General features: G+C 37.8%; 1 protein-coding gene across 6 annotated transcripts in view; it reads right to left on the bottom strand.

The window, feature by feature from the left end:
* The window catches only part of Cab39l (calcium binding protein 39-like), a 104,979-nt gene that overhangs the window by 24,800 nt on the left and 56,294 nt on the right, over window positions 1–23,885 (bottom strand). For 5 of the 6 annotated variants that reach the window (XM_013034860.1, XM_013034859.1, XM_013034857.1 and 2 more), the window contains 3 exons: window positions 15,418–15,536; window positions 7,311–7,479; window positions 383–442 (listed from right to left, as the gene is read on the bottom strand). In XM_013034860.1, coding sequence (XP_012890314.1) covers window positions 383–442; window positions 7,311–7,479; window positions 15,418–15,536 — 348 coding nt within the window. The remainder of the gene's footprint in view (window positions 1–382; window positions 443–7,310; window positions 7,480–15,417; window positions 15,537–23,885) is intronic. The other variant, XM_013034862.1, reaches the window with a different exon arrangement.

The following is a 23,885-nucleotide window of genomic DNA, read 5'->3' as shown; positions in this document are numbered from 1 at the left end:
AAAATGCTGAAACAAGGACACAGGATGATCCATTGCAACAATGATACTCACAAAACACTATGTTGGAAATGAACTTTACAACTTCTGGGTGCGGGGGAGAAGTGGGGGAGGAAAGGGATAGTGGGAGAAAAACAAAAAAGGGGGTTAACAATGCTTGACAAGAAATGTACTCATTACTTTATTCCTGTAACTGTAACCCCTCTGTACAGCATCTTTACAATAAAATAAAATTTAAAAATAAAAAAGAATAAGAGACACTATAAGAACTCTACATCACATACTCACAATTTCTATCCGAGTGTAACAAAAGGACCCCAGCCAACTCCTTAATAACAAAAGGAAGAAAGAAAGATGTATAGTCTTAAAAATGATTTATACTTACAGTGTCATAATTTTGTTCTAAGAAATCTGCAACCAACACTTTATGTCTGGTTAGTAAATCCTAGAAAGAGAACAAGCAAGTAAAACAAAATTACTATGGCTAGTAAATTTTATGCAGTTAACTAAAATTTAAAGTAAGTCTTTATTTCTATATTTTGAGAAATCCATTAATTTAAAACATGTAAAAGCTGCAAAGAGTATTTTGTTTACACCACCAAATTAATTCCATTCTTATTGTAGTTTATGATGAGAAATACAAGTTTGTTTCAGGTTAAACAAACAATACATTATTAAACTAGTGTTGTTAATTTCCATTACTATTAGATTTATCATAGAAATAAGTAACTGGTAAAATATGACACAGAAGAACTGAATTTATAGTATGATTCTTCAACTATTAACTCTACATTACAGTTATAATAAAAATTAAAATAAAATGTAAGGCTAAAAAATGTCACTAGTAACTATTTTTTTTTGAGACAAGTATTACTATTTCTCAAGCTAGTTTCAAACTCCTGAACATGAACCACCTCAGCCTCCTGCATGCTGGGAATGAATATAGGTACAAGCCATTAGGCCTGGCTTAACCTTCTTTTTCCTAGCGGGTTTGAACTTGGTCCTCACATTTGCTTGGTAGGTGCTCTACCAATGAAGACACATTTCTAAGCCCTTTTTGCTTTAGTTTATTTTTAAAGTAAGGTCGCACATATGTTGTCTTGGGCTAGTTATAAACAATGATCCTTCTGGGTTCACAGATTCATGCCACTATGCTCAGCTTTTTTGTTGAGATAGGACACTAACTTTTTGCTTGGGCTGGTCTCAAACTTCAGCCCTTCTGTTCTCTTTTTCCAAATAGCTAGGATTGTGCCTAGCACTCGTTAAAAAAAAAAAAAGTGAATAGTGTAAAACTTTACCTCAAAAGTTTAACATATTTTTGAGGATTTAACTTCTCATTACTTTCCTAACCACTCTTAAATGGAGGTGCTTTGGACCCTGGGAAATACAGGAATGACATTTAACAGGGGTATCTCAGAAATTTCCTGTTTGTTTTCTGTTGAGTGCATAGTGCAAGTTATTAAGTGTCACAAAGCATCCTTTCACAGATGGGGTGAATTGTTTCTATCTTATTACAGATACAAACTTTCAGAAAACTGCACAAAAGCATGAAACTTTTGGGTGTTTATCTCATGCCTTAGTAATATCCTTATTTTACCTTAATGTGAAAGACCTAATCCCTTTTGTATGCTTAGAGGCTAAATATCCTGTTGAGGTGCTGTGTAGAATTTAATTAAGAAAAATATCTTTCAAATGTTTCCCAAGATAAAGCCTTATACTTTAATGCATACTTAATTAAAAAATTCCAAAAGTACGTCGCAATATAACGTCATAGAAAAGGCAAAGCATTTTTGACCTATTATTTTTCCCTTGGTGCTGGGCACTGAACTCAAGCTTGTGAATGCGATGCAAAACTCTACCACTGAGCCACAGCTACAGTCTTTGTATTTTACTTTATGTAATTATCATTGGTATTTAGGGGTCTGATCTTCCTACCTATGCCTCCTGCATAGCTGGGATCATAGGCATGCGCTACCACGTCCAGCTATTTTCTTAGTGGTGATATTTTTGTTGGAACTCAGGGCTTCACACTATCTAAATGGGTGCTCTTACACTAAGCAGCACTGGGGATTTTCTGAGCTAATTTGGTGCAGAAGGGCTGACATTCTAGGCTACCACAGACACTGTGGGAGCTCTCCATGTGTTACAATCATCAGGTGCAGAGTAAGGACTGGGCACTTCCACAGCTGCAGCAGAGCACTGACTAATCACTGCTGTCTAGAAAGGTCTTTGTGTACTAGTGCAGTCCTAGGGAGAAAGGAGACAAGTCAGAGTTAGGACCCAAATAGAGCCAGACCCTTCAAGTTCCAAGAGCAAGGGGGGGAGGGGGTGGAGGAGTGTAGAGAAGAAAAAAAAAAGAAATAACTTAAAAATACCAAACCCAAAATAGGAAAATATCATATGATAAAGTAGGATTCCTTCAACAAATATATGATGGATATAACCAACATATGAGAAGCCCTCTGTCTGTCTCTGCGACATATACCCAGTTTGAGTGTGTTTATAAGATATATAAGTCCTCAAATGTACATATATAAGTATATATATGCAAAAACTGGAAGAACCTTATCATATATAAGAAAATGGTCAAGAATAAAAGGTCAAATTTAAAAGAGTTAAAAAACAAACATAGCTGGGTGCCAGTGGCTCTGAGCTATAATACTAACTACTCAGGAGGCTGAGATCTGAGGATAGTGATTTAAAGCCAGCCTTGTAGGAAAGTCCATGAGACTCTTATCTTTAGTCAATCATCAAACAACAACAACAACTACTACTACTACAAGTAGAGTGTGGCAGTAGAATGCTAGCCCTAAGCAAAAAAGTTCAGGGACTGTGCCCAGACCTTGGGTTCAAGCCCTAGTACTAGCATATAGATAAATAAGTAAAAAATAACAAATTAATAGTATTTGAAGTAGTGTGTTCTTTTATCCTAGTACTTAATAATTCTGATTGGATATGGCTAAGTTATGCATAGTTTAATAATTATATAAAAATTACAGTAAAATCTCACCTTGACATTTCTAGCAGATCTGTTTAGGAGAAACTTGGGGAAGAGTGACAGATATTCGCAGGGATGGATGAGACTGTCAAGCCAGTAGCAGTTGCCACTTACTAAGGGCTTGTGAATTGCTGAGTAGTGTACCAAACATTATTATACTTGATGGATTATTTCTAATCTTTGTAACAACTGTGTGAGACAGGGATTATTTTCTTCATTTCACAAACGGAGAAAATGAAACTCAAAGGTTAACTTCGCTCAGGGACATATAGGTAATCAGGTGGCCAAGAGAAGGAATTCAAGCCATTCAATTACACAGGTCCTTGGCGGGAGAGATAAAAGAGATGATTGTAAAGAATCTTGTTATTGAGAGAGGGGTCTACACAGAAGTGGAGATATAGCTTAAGTAGTAGAACCTCAGCCTTGTGGGAAAAAGCCAAGCAAGAGCACAAGGTCCTGGTTATGAGTGCCAGTACCAGCACACACACAAAACAACAAAAATATCTCCACCCCTCCCTCCCCCCGCTTTTTTGGAAACAGGCTCCTAATATGTAGGACAGGCTGGCTTTGAACTTGGGATTCTCCTGCATTAGCTTCCTCAGTGCTGAAATTATAGGCATGAGTCATGCATCTGGTAACAGGGCTATTTTTAAATACATATAATTCATTGAGTATGTATTTTCCCCATTAGAGCTTATTATATGCCTGTAATTATATGAAACCTTATTTACATTTTTCTTTTTCTTTTTTTTAAAGGAGCTAACTTGTTGCCATGATAGCAAAGAGCTATCAAACAGGAAGGACAGAAAAACTTGGGGTGGGTGGAAGGACTCAATATCTGTTATTAGAAAACATCTCAATTTTTAAGGCATTAGGCACTTTGGTAGAAACAGTCTTCCTATGCTAAATGCCATGTTTGATGTACTGAGCATTGGCTTCCCCTTTTCTGGAGGTTGATGGGTAGCCAAAGTGCAATATGTGATTGCCAGTGAGACTAAGCTGTCTGAAATGGATTAGGCTCCTACGTCTCACAGCCTCACACCCATACACCCTGGACTTTATTCCTAGGTTTTCCTCCCTGTGTTTTCCTCTCTTTTCCTCATTCTGCTCTGCTATGGCCTTCCTTCTACTCCCTTTTCTTTAATACCCCTTGTTGGATTCCAGCTTAACATGACTACAGACATCTTGGTCAAAACCTCCATCCTGCCTGCCAGGTGACCTTGGCCTATAGCCCAAACCCAATAGGGTAAATAAAGTCATTAAGATAGACAGCCAAGCCCCTAGACTGTTTAATTGATGTTGGATATGTTAATAGTTTTTGAGAAAGGCCAGGTACATTCCAGTTGGCTGCATACTACCTTAGTCTAGCTCACATATAAACCCCTTCATCCTGTATTAGGTTACAGGAATCCTCTCTTGCTGCTGCCCAAGACACACTTCCTTGAGTCTGTAAGTCCTGAACAAATTACACTGTGTACAATTGTAGGTCTGTCTGCCTTGCCTCACTCTTCTGGCACCTTCCATCTTTGATGGCCAGTTCCCATCCACTGAGACTGAGTTTCTCTGAAGCTCTCTTTCTTCACTTCTCTCTTGTGTCCTTTCCTGTCTTGCCAAGACTTCCTGGCATGGGTTCTTTCCTCCTCCCTCCTCATCTCAAGGAGAATCTAGGAGGCAGGCAGACAGGATGGAAACATGTGGAACGTTGGAGTAGGTGGTGCCCATCCTCACCTCCAATCTCTCTAAACTCTTTGCTCAAAGAAATTGGCTTCTTGTACTAAATACCTTTTTGTTTTGTTGTGTCAATACTGGGGCTTCAACCAGGGCTTCTCATACTTGCTTGGCTTCTTTTGCTTAAAGATGGTGTCCTACCACTTGATCCAGGCCAGTTCCAAGGCTGGTCACTTTCAGTGATACTTCTGGGGAAGGATGGTGCTGTAGCACCTTTCTTCTCTACTCTCAGGCCATTCAGCACTGCCTCCAAAGTGGACACCAATTTGTGACAACAGAAATGCCATGGTTAACTGGCACCCTCCTCCTAGGCCAGCTGAAGTTGCTTAAGCATGTCCCTTGGATCTCCCCACCCCACCAGGATGGCCTTCCAATATTCCCATCATTCTTACACTGTATCCTTTTGACACTAGTTCTTGCCATTTAATTTCCTCATTTTCATTATATTTCTAAAGATGGCCTTGTTTCCCTTACAGATTGTGTTTCAAGCAGCTGTGCAGACCTGCCTCCCCAATCTTGACAGGCCAGAGTTCACTTACCACTGCTCCATCCTTATTACACTGAAAAGATCTCTATGCTCAGCCCACAGGGCCCCCACCACACAGATCATGCTCAATTCCTTTCCTTCCATCAGTTTTCCCTTTTCCTTAGGCTCTTTTTCCACTGTCTCACTCCAATCTCTTGTCTGTTATTACTTTCTACTCTCTCACACATATGACCCTATGAGCTAATACACTTAAAAAACAACAACAGATTTAAGACACCTGAGTAAATCCCAGCCTGCAGATATACAGTTTTAAGCACTGCACATCACTTTCTCATTTCTCTGGAAAACTATTAAAAAGTGTTAAGACAGAGCCAGGCGCTGGTGGCTCACGTCTGTAATCCTAGCTACTCAGGAGGCTGAGATCTGAGGATCGCGGTTCAAAGCCAGCCCGGGCAGGAGAGACCGTGAGACTCCTATCTCCAATAAACCACCAGAAAACCGGAAGTAGCGCTGTAGCTCAAGTGGTAGAGCACTCGCCTTGAGCTGAAGAGCTGAGGGACAGCACCCAGGCCCAGAGTTCAAGCCCCACAACCGACAAAAAAAAAAAAAGTGTTAAGACAGGCACTGGTGGCTCACCCCTTTACCCTTGTTATGCAAGAGGCTGAGATCTGAGAATCAAAGTGGGAAGCCAGCCCATGGAAGTCAACTCCTCAACATCTCTTATCTCCAATTAACCAACAAAAAGATGGAACTCAGAATGTGGCTCAAGTGTTAGATAAGCAAAAGCACGAAGTCCTAAGTTTAAAGCCCCATTAAAAAATGGTAGGGCCACAAATATAAGTAAATATTGTTCTAAAATAGGAAACTTGAAGATAATATTCACTGGATATGTAAGTCTGGTAAGTTTTGAATATTAGCTGTACATTTTTCTGATATGAGCTCTGAATATCTTTTGATGGTAAAATACATAGAAACAGAAATAGTAATGGTTGCCAGGGACTATAGGGAGGGGTTAATGGAAAGTTGTTTAGAGGGCATAGAGCTTTAATTTGGTAAGATGAAAAAGTTCAGGAGATTATATACCCAGCAGTGAATACTAACCTATACACTGAAAATTATTAAGATGGTAAAATTTATGTTTATTGTACCATAATTAAACATTTTAAGTTAAAAAATAAATTGTATGTGTGTTTCCTACATGCCAAAGTAGATTACAGATGATAATTGTATAGATGATTATGGTTATCTGCACCATCAAATACAAATATACAGAGATAACCAGTCATACTATCAAAATGCCAACATAATTATTTATTTATTTTTTTGGGGGGTTCGGTCGTGGGGCCTGAACTCTGGACCTGGGCGCTGTCCCTCAGCTCTTCAGCTCAAGGCTAGCGCTCTACCACTTGAGCCACAGCGCCACTTCCGGCTTTTTTCTTTTTGCTTATGTGGTGCTGAAGAATCAAACCCAGGGCCTCATGCATGCAAGGCAAGCGCTCTACCACTGAGCCACCTTCTCAGCCCCCAACATAATTCTTCTTTATTTTTTTCATTTTTTATTGTGAGAATACCGTTCAGAGGAGTTACAATTACATGGGCAAGATAACCAACATAATTCTTTAGTATTGTGTTTAGCCCTGTGAAAATTTAACAAGTACAGTGACAAGACAATGTGATGGCCTCCACCTTCTAAACTGTAATTCTCTTTCTCCTCTTCCTACCAAGTTTCTCTACCTTCTAAACTGTAATTCTCTTTCTCCTCTTCCTACCAAGTTCCTCTCCCTGGAAGTAACTTCTGTTGCTGCTTCCTATATCCTTTCAGAAGTATACTGTGCATATGTATCTCATATAGAAGCTTATACTCTTTAATCTGCTTTTCACATAGATAAAGTTTATGTTAGAATGCTTTCCATATGAGCTTATGTTTCTCCATGTGACAGACTAGCCTCACAGGCTACAATTCATTTACTGGTGCCTCTTATGATCCATGTCACATGTGATTGGCCACAACTATGCCTAAGGAAGAGAATTTTTTTCCTTTTAAAATTAAATTGCCTTTTCAGAAGCTAAATGACCTATTTCATTCAGAAAAAAAATTACCTTAAAAGTAGCAAAGGCATCTGATGCAATATCAAATGTTGACAACTCCACATACTTGAAGAAATCTCTGAATTGATCAGAAAAGAGGATAATTTTGGCAAGTGGTTCATATCGAACACATTCTCTCAGCATAATCCCACAACGTAAGGCAATCTGTGGGGCTTCATATCTAAAGCATAAACAAGGTAGAAACAAAGAACTCTTGTTATCTGATTAACAAAATAACATCAATGATTTCAAAAGGACCATTTCAATACTGCTGCTAATGGAAACAGATACTATTTGTTACAGCTCATTCAGACACCACTCATTCAACACCCATTATCTGTAATGTGCCTGGCACTACTCCAGACACTGAGATATAACAGCAACCAGGCCAAGGTCATTGTCATCACAGCCTGCCTATTTTAGTGAGGACAGAGCATTTTGTGGGATGAAGAGGATGCATATAAACAATGTAAATTAGTTTTATGCATTCAAACGTGTTGTGAAGGGGCTGGGAAGGTGTCTGAGTGGTAGAGTGCTTGCCTTGCATGCATGAAGTCTGGGTTCGATTCCTCAGCACCACATAAGCAGAAAAGCCAGAAGTGGGGCTGAGGTTCAAATGGTAGAGCGCTAGCCTACAGCTGAAAAAGTGAGGGACAGCACCCAGGCCCAGAGTTCAGGCCCCACGACTGACCAAAAAAAAAAAAAAAAGTGTTGTGAAGACTGAAGACAAACTGGGTAATATTACAGAATGCAAGTATGTAAGTTATGTGTGTGTGATCCTTTAATTTTTATTTTACTCAAATTAATTTTATTTTATTCAAATGTCAAGGGAAGGGGCAAAGTGTTCTAGGTAGTGGTACAATGGCTATAAGACAAAAACAAGCAAGAGTTGGAAAAAAAAGAAATACAGTTAGCGTGGTGGAATATAGGTTACAGTAGTGAGTAGTGTCACAGCAGGCTAAAGAGGAAGACAGTGCACGGTAGGGCAGGGCAAAGTGAGATCATACTCAGGTTTGTAAGCCAAGATAAGCAGTTTGGTTTTATTTTAAGAGTGATAGGAAGCCTTTGGAGAGTTTAAAGCAAGAAATTAACTCAACCTAATGGCTTTGGGGCTGAGGATATAGCTCAGTGCTGTAACGTGTCTACCATGAATGGAAGTCTGGGTTCCTTTCCCTGCACTACAGCAAAGGAAGGGCAGGGCAGAACTACATGTGGAAAATGAACTGTAATGAACACAAAGTGGGCTGGGGAGCTGAGTGGAATTTGGAGATGAGGTAGGTGAGTAACAGAAGCTTAGCAATAGCAATGGCAACTCAGAGGAGGGGTGGCAGCAGAACACAGTGCTGTGGGCACATGCTGGATACTGTCTGGAGGAAGAACCAACAAGTGCTGATGTTGGAGGGAGAGTTGGGCAGGAAATAAACTTGGAAACTCAATTCAAGAAAATGTGGTATATATACACAATGGAATTCTATGCCTCCATCAGAAAGAATGACATTGCCCCATTTGTTAGGAAAGGGAAAGACTTGGAAAAAATTAAATTAAGTGAAGTAAGCCAGGCCCAAAGAAACATAGGTCCCATGGTTTCCCTTATTTGCAATATCTAGTATATGTCTGAGTCAAGCAGAAAAGGTCAGATAAGGTGATGTTAGGGAAATGAACCCTAAGATATGTATTCAAATTTTTTTTCTTTCTTGTGATTGTTTCTAACACATTTATATAAGATTATTTCTTTGTTGCTTTGTATGTCCCTCCCCCACAGTATAACCCCTGCTTTGATGTTGGTATAATTTGTGGAGGGGAAGGGGAAGAACAAATCGTTTAAATAGGGATACAGGTGAACCCGTTACCACAATGAGATGTACAAGTCGTTATGTCAAAAACGAACTTTACAACTTTGGTGGGGGGGGGGAAGGGAGGGAGCAGGGAGGATTGGGTTGGGGGATGGGGGGAGGATGGGAAGGGATGGGAAGGGGAAACAAAGGAGGAGGCTACAATGCTTGATAAGAAATGTACTCATTATCTTGCCCATGTAATTGTAACCCCTCTGTACGGTATTTTCACAATAAAAAAAAAGAAAAAAAAAGAATAATTCCTTGCTTTTAGCTTGAATAATTGAGTAAATTGTGGTGCCATTTAACAATATGAATAAGCTAGCAGAGGAATGGATTAGTAAAGAAATAAGAAATGCTATTGAGTATATTAACTTTGAGATGGCTTATTCTAAGAAATAATATCTCCAGAAGACAGGAAAGTATATCCATCTGGAGTTCAGGAAAAGACAAGGAAGACTTGTAAATATGACCAACAGACCAGTAAAAAGTTTTCCACTGATAGATAGGTTCATTGGTATCATTGCAAAACTACTGTAGAAGACCCAGTATTTGTTATAGGAAACAGTTCAGGACTGGCACACTAGATCTGTTCCATTTCTAATTAATGACAGTCTCTCAAATGTCAAATTCAATATCAAAGTCAATCTAGGCCTGAGTCACATTTCAGTGTTATAAGATTTCAGGGAAATGAACAATTTTTAGCCTAAATAAAGACAAGCCCCATATTGAAATGATACAATTGACAATTGTGTGACAAATTAAGGAAGAATAGAACAAAAGAAGTTACAGTAGTAAAAAAAAAAAACTGAGTAGACTTTTTAAAAAACCCTGATCAAGTTTTTAGAAAGATCAAATCATTTACACTACAATTAAATTACAATTCTCATTTTTATGGTATTAGTACATGGCTCATTGAACACTGTAACTTTGTCTCAAAAATCCTTGAAAAGGTCATAACACTCATAAGGATCTTTCAAATTTAGTATGAATTATTCAAAATAGTAAAATACCAACAGAAAGAATTAAGATTACCTTTTAATAGGGAAAAATCAAATATTTAAAAACAAAAAAACAAACTTGAAATGTGCTTGAAAATGATTTGTTACTTAGCAATAACGTTTTGCTGAACAATAATGAATAATAGACTCTTTTCCTGACTTATATAACTGTAACCCTTGTTTTTAGCATTTTCAAAAAAAAAGTTATGTTCCTCATAGTATCTGCATGAAATTCAGACTCAAGAATAAAATCGATTTCCTACAATTTAAGAAACAGGCTACTTTACTCTCCTGCTTTACAAAATCAGAAGAGGCAATAGCAAACAAGGCACCATGGTAGTATATATTCACTTTTGTCTTGCCTAAACTGAATGATAATCCTAAGAATTACTTGAATACTTGTGGAATAACATACAGTACCATTAAATGCTAATATATTCAGATAGACACCATTCTTTGTAGAATATAAGGAATGCCAATTTATAGTGTGAGCAATTTTTCTTATCAATAGAATTGGAAAAACAGCTTACTCATACACATTGAATAATTAGAAAAAAGGATATAATGAAAGATGGAAAAAGGATGTATTTTCTGAAATGCTGTCAATCATTGATAATGTATTTAAGAAACTATAAAATAAAGGCTGTTGACCAAGACAAAGAGACTAAGGTATAGTTAAAATCCAGGCTTATTAATAAGACTTTCCTAGTGTAGTCCTAAACCTAACTTTTCTGTTTCACCTCCCATCACATTCCCTATTTCCCTGGGGTATGACATTCCCTTTAATGGAATGCCTTCATCTGCATCCACCATTAAGACCTCTCATTTTCAAGGCTTAAGTTCAAATGTCTTCTACTTGACATCTTTGTAATCATCCATCATTCAGGATTCTTTTTTTTTTTTTTTTTTTTTCATGAAGCTTGAACTCAGGTCAAGGCAAGCACTCTACCACTTAAGCCACAGCACCACTTCTGGTTTTCTGGTGGTTAACTGGAGGTAAGAATCTCATGGACTTTCCTGCCCAGTCTGGCTTTGAACCTCGATGTTCAGATTTCAGCCTCCTGATTAGCTAGGATTACAGGAGTGAGCCACTGGAGCCCAGCTCAGGATTATTTTTATTTGTTCACATTCCCACACAGCTTGTAATTTTACTTCAGCACTTTTCTCTTTCTCTAGTATGGCATGTTACAAGTCTGTTTCCTTCACTTCATTCCAAACAAATTAGTTGCTGAGGATGTGTTTTACCTATCCTGTAACTTTTTCCATTATCCATTCATTCTCCCATTCCCATTTGGTACCTATGTCTTATTTATTGTTCCTTTCTTCATCATTACCCCATCCCCAGAGTGGCTAGCCTTAATGTTTTCTCACAAAAGTAGGCTTTTAATGAATTCAGTTTAAATTCAAACTCTGACTGAATTTCCTAGTACTAGAGGACTCTAATGAGTCAAACTTTGGCTTAAACAAAAGCTGCATGATCCCTAGCCAATGTCTCTCATTTCTGAATTCAGTTTTCAAACTGAGACCATCTATAAAAATTTTCCACTCCAAGTTTTGGTATAATTAGTTCTTTTTTCCTTCCATTTGGTGAAGTTTATTGGAACCATCTGTGATGCACTGAAAATTTATATTGAGGACCAAAAGAACATTAAAAAAAAACTATTCCTCTGGGACAAAATACTTACCAGTTTATCTCAGGGATTTGTCTTCATTCTCTACCATGACAACTTCTTAAAGTTAGGAATACACTGGGATACATAGGGAAATCACTGACTTCTCAAATACACTTTAAGGGAATTTATCTTCTCAACTTGACAGCTCTCTAGGATACTGACATTTAACAGGTTATTGCATATAATACAAATATGTGCTCCATAAATTAACCCATCCTAAGTTTTAAGTCCTGCTAATATTACCATTCTTAGTTCTGGTAAAGAATCAGTATTTTACCTAATCTAGTCTACTGACAGATTAGTTTCCTAGTGAAAGAAAACTATGACTAATCACTATTTCCCACAATGACTACCTATGGCAGATGGCCAGTTATGGATAATCTGATGAGAAATTGAGTCACTCTTTTATAGAACTGAATCACATCCTCCTTCCTGATTTATAATTTGGCTAATATAGTGTGGGCTGTAATTAATTGTGTAAATATAGAGAAAGCACATTACTCATATGATGGCATGCTGGAAGATCCTTTATAAACTTAATGAAAGCCAGAATATAATAGCAAATGTCTCAGCTAGCAGCAAGCTACAGTAATCATTACACAGAAAATGGCTAGAAGAAAGATCTTGTGCAAGAACATTCCCATTTAAGAACAAAGATTGTATTATGTAAGGGGAAATGACTTTTGTTACTATTGTTGGGAGCAAACAATGATAGACAGTATTTGGAAAACTTTCATAAAATGCCATTTACTAATTCTTGGCCTATTCAAAAGTAGAGAAGGTCTGCTTCTAATCTAGAAACATTTTATTCTAAAAAATGAGTTAAGTTTTTCAACTGAAAAGGCCTAGAAACAATAACAATTCAATGTCAATAAGTACTCCTAAGACTCCAGATTATAGTCTCTAAGAATCATTTCTTACCAAAAAGAACCAGATCTATTTAAATAGGGTTGAGTATATCTTACTGCACCAGAAAACAATGTGAGGTCAAAAGACATTATCCAAGGGACCCCAGAGAGTCAAATGTGCATTACAAAGAAAATGTATACAATTAAATGAGACATGAGAACATGGTGTTAGGTATATGTGTGCATGAAAGAGAAATAAAATTTATTGAACATCAGTGGAAGTTTCTTAGGTAGCAATTTCTTTCTCTCCCTCCCTTCCTTCCTTTTTTTGTAGGTACCATGGTTTGAACTTAGGGACTAGTATTGCTTGCCTTGTTTGTTCAGCAAGTGTTATACCATTTGAGAAAGTTCTCAAGTCCAGTTTTTTGCTGGTTAACTGGAGATGAAATCTCATGGGCTTTTCTACCTTGGCTGGCTTAAAACCTCAGTTCTCTAAATCTCAGCCTCCTGAGTAGTAGGATTATAGGCATGAGGCACTAGCACTCAGCTGAGTTTTTAATCTTTTAAGCAATCAAAGAAGTTTGAGCATGGGCTATGTATTGGGGATTATAGAATTATTATTAAATAATAAGCATAGTAATAATTTTGTGGTTATATAATAATTATCTTCAGCCAGAGGAAAAATAAACAGCACATGGGTGCATTGGGGAGAGGGATGAAACAAACAGAGTTCAGGCCCCACGACTGGACCAAAACAAAACAAAAAAATACTGATGGTTGCAAACGTTGAGTGAGAGGGGTTCATGAGGTTTCTTGTATTTACTACTTTTGTCTATAGCTGAAAATTTTGTAATGAACTTCTAAAAAACAGGATTATTATGATTATTATGATTATTTATGATTCTGACATTACACTTATGGAACATCTTCTACTGGCCATGGTTCTTTATGGATCACTGAGAGAAGTTTAATGACCTCATCCTCATGTTCTTTCATTACCCTGCAGTATCATTTGCGTAAGCCAGGAGACAAATTCATTAAGGATGAGAAAGACCTTTTCATTTTTTATTCCATGTTTTATATCACATAATCTTCATTCCACGTTTTATATCACATATTCCTGTTAAACAGGCCTCATGTACTTTATAGTTAAACCTGAGCTCAATATAGTATGTTATTATACTCCTAAATAACACTATTGATTAATGTGTAAATGTACCAAGATACTTATGTCCAAAGTTTTCAAGGAGATTCACAAGAAGTTAATCAGTATTCCATGTAGCTGTTGTTATTAGGGCTGCTTGGGGTCTTCTGGTCCACAGGAGTATCAATGGTTCCCTCTTCCTTAACATCCATAGGGCCTTCAAATTATCTTAAATATACACTAACAGAAGCTGGGTGCTTGTGGCTTACACCTGTAATTGCAGCTACTCAGGAGGCTGATCACGGCTCAAAACCAGCCCAAGCAGGAAAGTATATGAGACTCTTTTCTCCAATAAACCACTCAGAAAACCCCAGAAGTGGCACTGTGGCTCAAGTGGTACAGTACAAGTATTAGGCAAAAAGAAGCTTAGGGACAGTACCTGGGCCTAGAGTTCAAGCCCCAGAATCAGAAAAAAAAAAGGAAGGAAGGAAGGAAGGAAGGAAGGGAGGGAAGGAAGAAGGAAGAAAGGAAGAAAGAAAAAGAAATAACAATAAAACAATAAAAATGGTGAGACTTGGAAATGTGGCTTTGGTACTTCTTAGCTTTATAACCTTGAGCAATATCCTTATTATGGTCTTTTGAGTTTCAATTTCTCATCTGTAAAAGGGTAAGAATAATACCTAGTTTTCAGAGTATTATTGGAAAGACAGAATGCTACAAATAAATGAAGATACTGGATACATGGCACAAAGCAAGCCCTAAATAAATGGTATATACAAAATGGTATGAAAGAATGAGTTAAAAGTTTGGATGAAAAACAGATGAGTAATCATTGTAATAGAGAAGAGAAACCAGAAGCATAGTCTCCAAATTGTTACTAATGATTTCATTGGGAAAGATTATGAGATTCATTCTCTTTTTATTGAACATTCTAAAATGCTTAAAAATGTAAACATGTATTTTTTTCTAAAGTTTAAATGTTTTGAAAGTACCCACTCTCTTTGTTCCCAATATCATCACTAAAATTTGACCCAAATTATCTCTTCCTTGGATTTTTCTTATCTGGAGTCACAGCTATTGTCCTTGAAGCCATTTTCCACACTGTCACTAAAGGGTCTCATCCTCAGGTGGCTCCCTTGTACCTACAGAATAACAACTGAAGTCCTCAGTGGGGCATGGAAAGTGCTTCTTAGTCTGATTCCAGTTTTTCCATTTATATTTATTCTACCTCCATGAAGAAGCGGGACACCCTGCCAGATGCTAGCTACTGAAAGAATTCTTATGCATATTGAGTGCGTGTGTAGTTGTGTGTGTAATAAGTGTAGAAGAAATCAAAAGCAGTATAGAATAGAAAGCGAGCAGAAAGTGGAGGAAAGAGAGGTAGTAAGTGAAAACATGTAACACTTATAAATACAAAAGTAAAAGGAAAGATTGCCTTGCAGCCTAAGTAATCTTAGAGATATAGAGCTGGAAGGGGCTGGTCTCAAACATGGCAAATAATGCAAATAACTGTCCTGTAATTTCAAAGGGAAATTGACCATAGCCAATAAGGCTAATGCTATATACACTTTAAACAACTATTTTAAACTCAAACCCTACTTCGAAGGAACCAGGCACCTACCCTTTGAGGAGCATAAAGAGGATGTGAGGATGAGCACTGATGTATTCCACAGTAGGACAGCGAGTGCCTATCTGTCTTCTCAGGATGTTGTTAAATATCTGGGTCACATCTTTTTTTCCCTGTTAAAGAAACAAACAACCATTAAATTGTATATTATAAATGAATGAACTGTTATGGAATGTAAAACACATATGAAGAGTTAGTACCATCCTTTGTAAAATGCAATCTCATTAGTTTACTATTTTCATATCTTTTCATATGCTGTACTTTTAAACACAAAGTCTGTAAGAATGGATGCTACTCCTTCCCAGTTTCCCTGAAGCTCTGAACTGAACTTTGGCTTATTATATGGACAATAAGGGTAAGAATGCCATTGCCTACTGAATCAGTATGGTCCTAGTTCTGACCTTCATCTTTCAACTGAACTACAAAAGAGCTTCTTAGCTAGGTGCTAGTGGCTTACACTTGTAACCCTAGCCACACATGAGGTTGAGATCCTGCCTAGGCAGGAAAAGTCTATGAGATCTTATCTCCTATTAACCAGCCAAAAGGTGGAGGTAGAGCTGTGGCTCAAGTGGTAGAATGCAAACCTTGAGCAAAAAAACCTCAGGGACAGTATTCAGGCCTGAGTTCAAGCCCCATGATTAGCACACCACATGTACACACACACACACACACACACACACACACACACACACGCATACATGCACACACATACACAATTCTTCCAGTTATTCTCTCGATTTCAAAGCATTTTCACTTTACAGAGATAGCTAGCAAGAAATTCAAGTGCAGCCATACTATATTCTTTCATTAGGTTCTTCAACATACCTCCTCTCTCTTTCTCTCCTTGTGGTTCCCCCTAACCCCCTTTCTTCTGGTAGTAGGTCTTAAATTCAGGGCCTAGGCTCTGTCCCTGGGCTTTTTAGCTCAAGGCCGGTACTCTATTACTTGAGCTATAGCTCCACTTCTGGCTTTTTTTTTTTCTTAATTGGAGATAAGAATCTCACAAACTTTTCTAAAGACACTTTAGGGGCTAGGGATATAGCTCAGTGCTGGAATGCTTTCAGGGCAAAGGTAAAGCTCTGGGGTTCAATCTCCAGTACCACAAGAAAATCAAACGTAACTAAAACAAATTTCAGAATCACTTTTTCTCAATTTAAAAATCCTAAAGGAAAAATGCTCATACTACATAATTTCATTTATACCATGTTAGGCTAGATTTGTTGTACAAAACAAGCATAGCTGTAAATATAAATGAAATTTTAATTTAAAGCAATCACCTGGGGTGTTCAAGTCTTTCTAGATTCCACCGTAAAATACTGTAAATATCAACTCTCTTTGAAATATTCTAAGAGTGTGTTTTTCATACCTCCCAGTAAAATGCCACAGAACATTTCCATACGGCATTCCAGTGAACAGAACCAAATCCAACTTTTACACAGAGAAGAACATTCTTCTCACCCATCTGTAAATGTGTGCAAAGGCAAAGAAAGCCCCCTATTGCTAACAAAAACAAGTCTGCTACCAAGGACCACTTCCCCAAACAAAGGAAAAGATTAGAAAAAAGTGAAACAGATACAAGATGAATAATAATCTCTCAGTTATATGTAATCTAAGTAATTATTCATTTCTCATACAAAAGTCTATTTCAAAACCAGTCTTCTGCAACCCTCAAATCCTAGAAGTAACCAGAAAAAAAAAATGGTGGGGCGGGGGGGAGACACTAAAAGAAAAAGAAATCCTCGGCCAGGTGCCAGTGGCTCACACCTGTAATCCTAGCTACTCAGGAGGCTGAGATCTGAGGATCGTGGTTCAAAGCCAGCCTGGGCAGGAAAATCCATGGAACTCTTATAAACTCCAATAAACCACCAGAAAACTCGAAGTGGTGCTGTGGCTCAAGTGGTAGAGTGCTAGCCTTGAGCTGAAGGGCTGAGGTCCAGAGTTCAAGACCCATGACCAACAAAAAAAAAAAAAAAGAAAGAAAAGAAAATCTCCAAAATACTTTGATGTAATAAGGCAATATCTAGAAATGACCAAAAAATTTTAAGATTACATACAATATAACAAATCAGATCCCAAGTCTTTTGAAGTACTTATTAGCTGGCACATTTAAAAAAGATCAGATCAGATGTAAACAATTAATGATCAAAAGAATGAGTGAATGGCATATAAAAGTACCAAAAATCAAATGGGAAAAAGAAAATGAGGGAAACAATTAGAAATAACTGCTGAGGCTGGGAATGAAGTTTAGAGAGTGCTAGCCTAGTAAGTGTGAGGCACTGAGTTCAAACCACAGTACCAGTGTGTGTGTATGCATGTGTGTGTGGGGGGGGGAGCAGTGAAGAAAAGGATGTAGAATTTTGGGGAGTGGGCACTATTTAGTGCATCACAGAAGCATACACTTTTATAAAGGGTGAATGGAACTGTTTGTAAACTAGCTCTGCTAATGGCATGGATATAGTTTGTTCCTACCAAAACTCATAAGACCAAGTTGTTGGTGTTGGAAGGCAGACCTGAGGAAAAGTGAGTGGGTCATAAGGGCATAGCCCTTAAGTATGGATTGATGGTTTTTTTTTTCACAGATGGATTTGCTAACTCAGGAGTTAGGCTCCCTTTATTCTCTTCCAAATGTAGCTACTTCCTTTCTGCTTTCAGCCATGAACTGATAAAAGTCTAGTGCCTCACCAGATACCAAGCAATCGCTGGTGTCATGTTCCTGAACTTTCCAGCCTCTAGAACCACGAGTCAAATAAAGTCCTTTTATTAATTCATTATCCAGTCTGCATTATTCTGTTATGCAACAGAAACCAAAGACAATACTTTAACCACAACAACAAAAAAAAGAAGACTAGCCACTTAAGTATGGGACTTCTCTATTCTTGTTGAGACTTCTGTGTGGAAAGAAGACTCAGAAGTAAACATTTGTAGTGAATTTTAACAGTAGGAGCTAGAATAGGCACAGCAGTGTACAAGGGTGATCAGTGTTCAGTGGATGGATTAGCAAAGACTTATGCCAAGCGCTAAACTTGAAATTAAACTAATAGATTGCCATTAGGAAAGATTTTGAGAACCCAACTACAACATAGCTCAGAATTAGCTGCTCTTAAAAATTCTTACAAGAAATTAAATTTCCATATTGAATTCCACTAGTGTGGATGGGAGGAGTCACACCTGCTCCTCTCATACTGTTTTCATACTTGTCTTTTCTGCAGCTGGCTTCTTCTGCTTCAAATATCTTTATCTCTGGGTTAGACACTGAAGGTTCTGTTTTAGATCTAGGTCCAGAAACCTTGCAGAAAAACTCTACTCTTGCTTTGATCATATGTCTATTCATAGGCTGGTCAGCTATGTGTTTAGCTGGCTGTTCTCACCCTAACGATGCTGATGAGGGAGAGAAAGGATCTCCCAAAAGTGGAAGGACTATGTAAACAAAACATTTACATTATATGTGGTATGAATAGTTTTTATCCTTATGGCAGATCACATTCCTTAACAAGTATGGTAGGGGCAAACAGAAATGGCCTTGTCTTAAATATATAAAAATTAAAAGGCTTTGCTTCTGATTAAATGCCTAATGCCAAATATCATTTTAATAACGCATAAATTATGTAGTACACTATTGAAGCTTGACATCATTAGTTTTAAAAGGTGATAGGATAATATAACATAAGATTCCACTTACGGTATAGTATTTCCCTAGTTGAGATTGTGCACTATTTGTATAAACAACTTAACACAATCAATGACCTATGCATATAACATTTCAAATTGCTAAATGAAAGTTTATATCTTAAGATTTTATAATTTTGGTCTCATTTCTTTTTTTTTTTTTGTTGGTCATGGAACTTGAACTCTGGGCATGGGTGTTCTCCCTCAGTTCTTTAGCTCAAGGCAAGCGCTCTACCACTTGAGCCACAGCACCACTTCTGGTTTTTTAAGTGGTTTATTGGAGGTAAGAATCTCACGGACTTTCTTGCCTAGTCTGGCTTTGAACCATGATCCTCAGATCTCAGCCTCCTGAGTATCGAGGATTACAAGCATGAGCCACTGACTCCCAGCTGGTCTCATATTTATAGTAATAAAACCAAAAATGAAAGGCTACTTTAATTACAGATGAAAAAAAAAGGGTTTCAGAGGACAAAAACATTTTAAAATCTCAAGAGAACTATTTTTTTTTTTTTGTTGTCGGCTGTGGGGCTTGAACTCTGGACCTGGGCGCTGTCCCTCAGCTCTTCAGCTCAAGGCTAGCACTCTACCACCTGAGCCACAGTGCCACTTCCAGTTTTTCTGGTGGTTTATTGGAGATAAGAGTTTCACATACTTTCCTGCCCAGGCTGGCTTTGAACCAAGATCCTCAGATCTCAGCTTCCTGAGTAGCTAGGATTACAGGCGTGAGCTATTGGCACCCGGCTTCAAGAGAACTATTAAATAGCTTAATGGGAAGCTAATCAGGCAGTGATTTTTTTTTCCCAACACATTGAAGCTATAAAGTTTCTGGGGTCTATAAACTATCATGTCGGGGAGTTATACCAGGGAAAGCAGTCATGGCCTCATGAGATTCTCAGGTCTGAAAATCTGGTTAATTTTAACTTGTAATGGTTCCATTGTATTTTCTTATACAGAGGTGACTTTATTAGAGTAATAAATAGGCTGGAGAATGCCAAATCCCTGCTTATCACTATATCTTTCTTGAAATAAATAATGTATATGAGCAACAACCATGAATAATGTTCTTGTCAACAAGTGCAACTGTAACCACTGGTTTGCTCTAACCTTTTTGTTCTTTTTATCTATAGAAACAGACTCCTATAACAATTTCAATTTTCATAGTTTCAATTGTTTTGGGAAGGGGGAAACATACAGTAATAGAGAGGGTAAGGCTGATTGGACTATACTATAAACATGTAGGAAATGAAACAATGAAATATGTAACTAATGTAAGCTAAAAAAAAAAACAAAAAATAAGCCTCCTGGGATGCCATTTCAGAGTACTTTTTTTTCTGAGTGTTCATTTTCATTCTTAATTAGAATAAAATTTTCTTACACACTCTTGTGTGGGAATCTGTTCTAAACTGACAACAGCAAGTCACCATTTTAAGCTATCATCACAGGGATTTCTGCTTCTTTGAGCTATTTTCTGTAGCTGCAATAGTGGACTTTGTATTCATTTTAGTTTTGCAAGGCATGCTTACCTTTAAAGTACAAGCATTGCCTCTTACAGTTTTACATTTATTAATCCCTTGATCTCACACACTTTTTTTTTTTTTTTTTTTTCATGGGGCCTGGGTGCTGTCCCTCAGCTCTTCAGCTCAAGGCTAGCACTCTACCACTTGAGCCACAGTGCCACTTCCAGCTTTTTCTGCTTATGTGGTGCTGAGGAATCGAACCCAGGGCCTCATGCATGTAAGGCAAGCGCTCTACCACTGAGCCACCTTCCCAGCCCCAATCTCACACACTTTGTGTTTAGAAACATCAAGGAATCTAAAGACCTGTCTTGAATAGTGGCCAAACTACAGAAGACACGGCCCTTGGTTTGATACTGAGCTCACAAAATCAGAAGCCATGCCGTTTCTTCCATTAAGTCTTTTTCATTGTTTCTTTTTTTCCCCAGCTTATAATATATTGACATGATTAAGTTTGTCAACAAACTTAAAGCTTAAAGGATTAGATACAAATTTATGGCTAAGCAGTGAGATTTATTTTAGACTTAAAGATCTGCTTTAACCAGCCATTAGTCACACAAGTAGGATCCTCCAGCATTGTCCCCACCCCACCAGACCACTCTCCTTTTTTGTACTGGTATTGGAGCTTGAACTCAGGGCCTGGGCCCTGTCCCTTAGATTTTTCACTCAGGGCCAGTGCTCTACCTCTTGAGCTTGTTCCACTTCCATGTTTAATTGGAGATAAGAGTCTCAAGGTGATCCTCAGCTCTGAGGCTCATTAGTAGCTAGGATTACAGGCCTGCACCACTGACTCCTGTGGATTCTTTTTTCTTCTTCTTCTTTTTTTTTGTCAGTTGTGGGGCCTGAACTCTGGGCCTGGGCACTGTCCCTCAGCTCTGCAGCTCAAGGCTAGGGTTCTACTACTTGAACCACAGCACTACTTCTGGATTTTCTGCTTATGTGGTGTTGAGGAATCGAACAAAGGGTCTCATGTATGCAAGGCAAGCATTCTACCACTGAGCCACCTTCCCAGTTCTCCTGTGGATTCTTCATAGATGGATTTATCACACAGATTCCTAAGTTAGTCACTACTGCCGAACCATAGGTTCTAGTCTCCAAATTCCAGCAACCACAGACTTTCAATCTCTACTAATGATCTTGTTTGTCTGTTTTTTATCTCTTCAACATGCTGTTTTTCCCAAGCATAGAAAAGTTGCTAGCCTCCTTCATTCAATATATACAATTAATACTATTAACACATAGTACTCCTAAAAAAGGCTGAAGGATAAAAAGTAAACACAGCTCATACAGATGAATTTTGATTCATGATGTTTTATGTTACTGTATTAAAAGTTGCACAGTCTTGTTGATTATCTTTCTCCTGATCTCCTTCCTTGTATCCTTTCCCTGCTCCAAACCTTTCTCTAATCTCTCTCCTACTTCCTATTTCATCATTCTTTCTCAGGAAAGACATTTCTCACATTTCTGTTACTTTACCCTGCAAAAGGAATCTAAGCCTTTTTCTTTCAGTCTTTTCCTTTCAGACACTGTCTGGAGAGTCTGACAGAAAACCCAGCAAGGGTTTTTTTTCCCTTCATTAGGAATATTTGTTCTATTCTCCTAAGTTATCTGGCAAGAACTGCAGCCCATCCATCCCTAAAATAATAACTTTTCTTCCTAGTTATAAAAGCATATCAGAAATGTTAGTCAAATGACTCTTGTTCTCTTCAAAGGAGCCTAATTGTATCACTTATTAAAGTGATTCAGAGTAGTCTACGCAGTCTTCTAAACAATATACAAATTCCCTAAGAAAAATGGCTCATTGATGTGTCTTAAGATACTTTCTTTTAATCCAATTCCTTATCCTATGCTTTGATCTCTCATTCTTATTCCTACATTCTGCCTACCTACCTATCAACTAACTTGCATGCAACCAAGTATGGGAAACAGTCAGTCCTAGTAGTCAAGGTACTCAGACAGAAGGGGATTCCTAGTATTACCAAAGAATCAAGAAATGGGATGGTGATACTCTATGTGTCTAGAATAAATTTTGAAGGTAAGAAAATTTTTATCAAGCCATCATTAGTTTATGTGGATGTTTTGATCTTACAATTGTGTGTGTGTGCGTGTATGTATGCAGATACTGGGGCTTGAACTCAGGCTCTCATGCTTATCCTTGGCTCTTTTGCTCAAAGATAGTGCTGTGCCACTTGAGCCACAACTCCACTTCTGGATACTTTGGTGTTGGAAGGAAAGTTGCTCCCAGTAGCTGAACACTAACTCACAGAGATACACAACACATTTTTGCAAGTAAGCTAATGTCGCTTCCTTGGTCTTCCTTCCAATAACCAACTGTGAACTTGGTTAATCTCATAAACTAAGTCAGGTGAACAAAGGAATCAATGTTGGCAATAGTCTAATATATGGTTATTCCTAGGAGAATGTGCAAGACAGTAGTAAATCTATAGAAATAGGATCATAATCCAACAGTAGGGGCCATTTTTCATATTCATGGTCACTGTCCAACTAAATCTAAAGCAAACATAAAAATACAGAGTTATAAGCTGGCTACTGGTAGTTTATGCCTATAATATCAGCTACTCAGGAGGCTAAGAACTGAGGATCTCAGATCAAAGCCAGCCTGGGTAGAAAAGTCCATGAGATGCCTGTCTCTAATTAATCAGCAAAAACCTGGAAGTACAGTAATGGCTAAAGTGGTAGAGTGTCAACCATGAGCAAAAAAGCTAAGGGACAGTATCCAGGTCCCGAGTTCAAGCCCTAATACTGACACACACACATATACAAAATTCAGTATTGTAACCAAACCCACTTGTATTATTTAGCTGAGGAAAGAGGAGAAAATGAAAATATATATCTTCTTATATAGTACAAGATATATTTGTACTGTTCTTATTTAGTAAAAGTAAAGGAAAGCTGTGAATTCATATTATTCTTTTGAAGATGAGAAAACTTAGGCTTGAATGGTCAAGTTATGACTAGCAAATAGTAAAAGCCAGAGTTCCATCAATAGTTCCAATACCAAGTGTTTTTCCACTATGACACAACTCCTACAAATGTTCATAATACCTGATTTTAAACTAAATAAAAGAAGCATAAAGTATATAAATGCTTAAAATAAGAGTATACCTTAATTCCACATATATCCAATTTGTAAAAAAGATGAGATGGATCCACACAGTGGTGTGGAAACAAAGAGATAAAAACTAAGCAAGAGGAAAAGGACTATAGGGCAGACAATGTTATAGATAAAGAAATAGTCAGCAAAAGGGAGGAAAAGATAGC

Source organism: Dipodomys ordii, unplaced genomic scaffold (genome assembly GCF_000151885.1).
Source record: "Dipodomys ordii isolate 6190 unplaced genomic scaffold, Dord_2.0 Scaffold197, whole genome shotgun sequence".
In the NCBI taxonomy this organism is placed as follows: domain Eukaryota; kingdom Metazoa; phylum Chordata; class Mammalia; order Rodentia; family Heteromyidae; genus Dipodomys; species Dipodomys ordii.
This window is presented reverse-complemented; position numbering and strand designations above follow the sequence as displayed.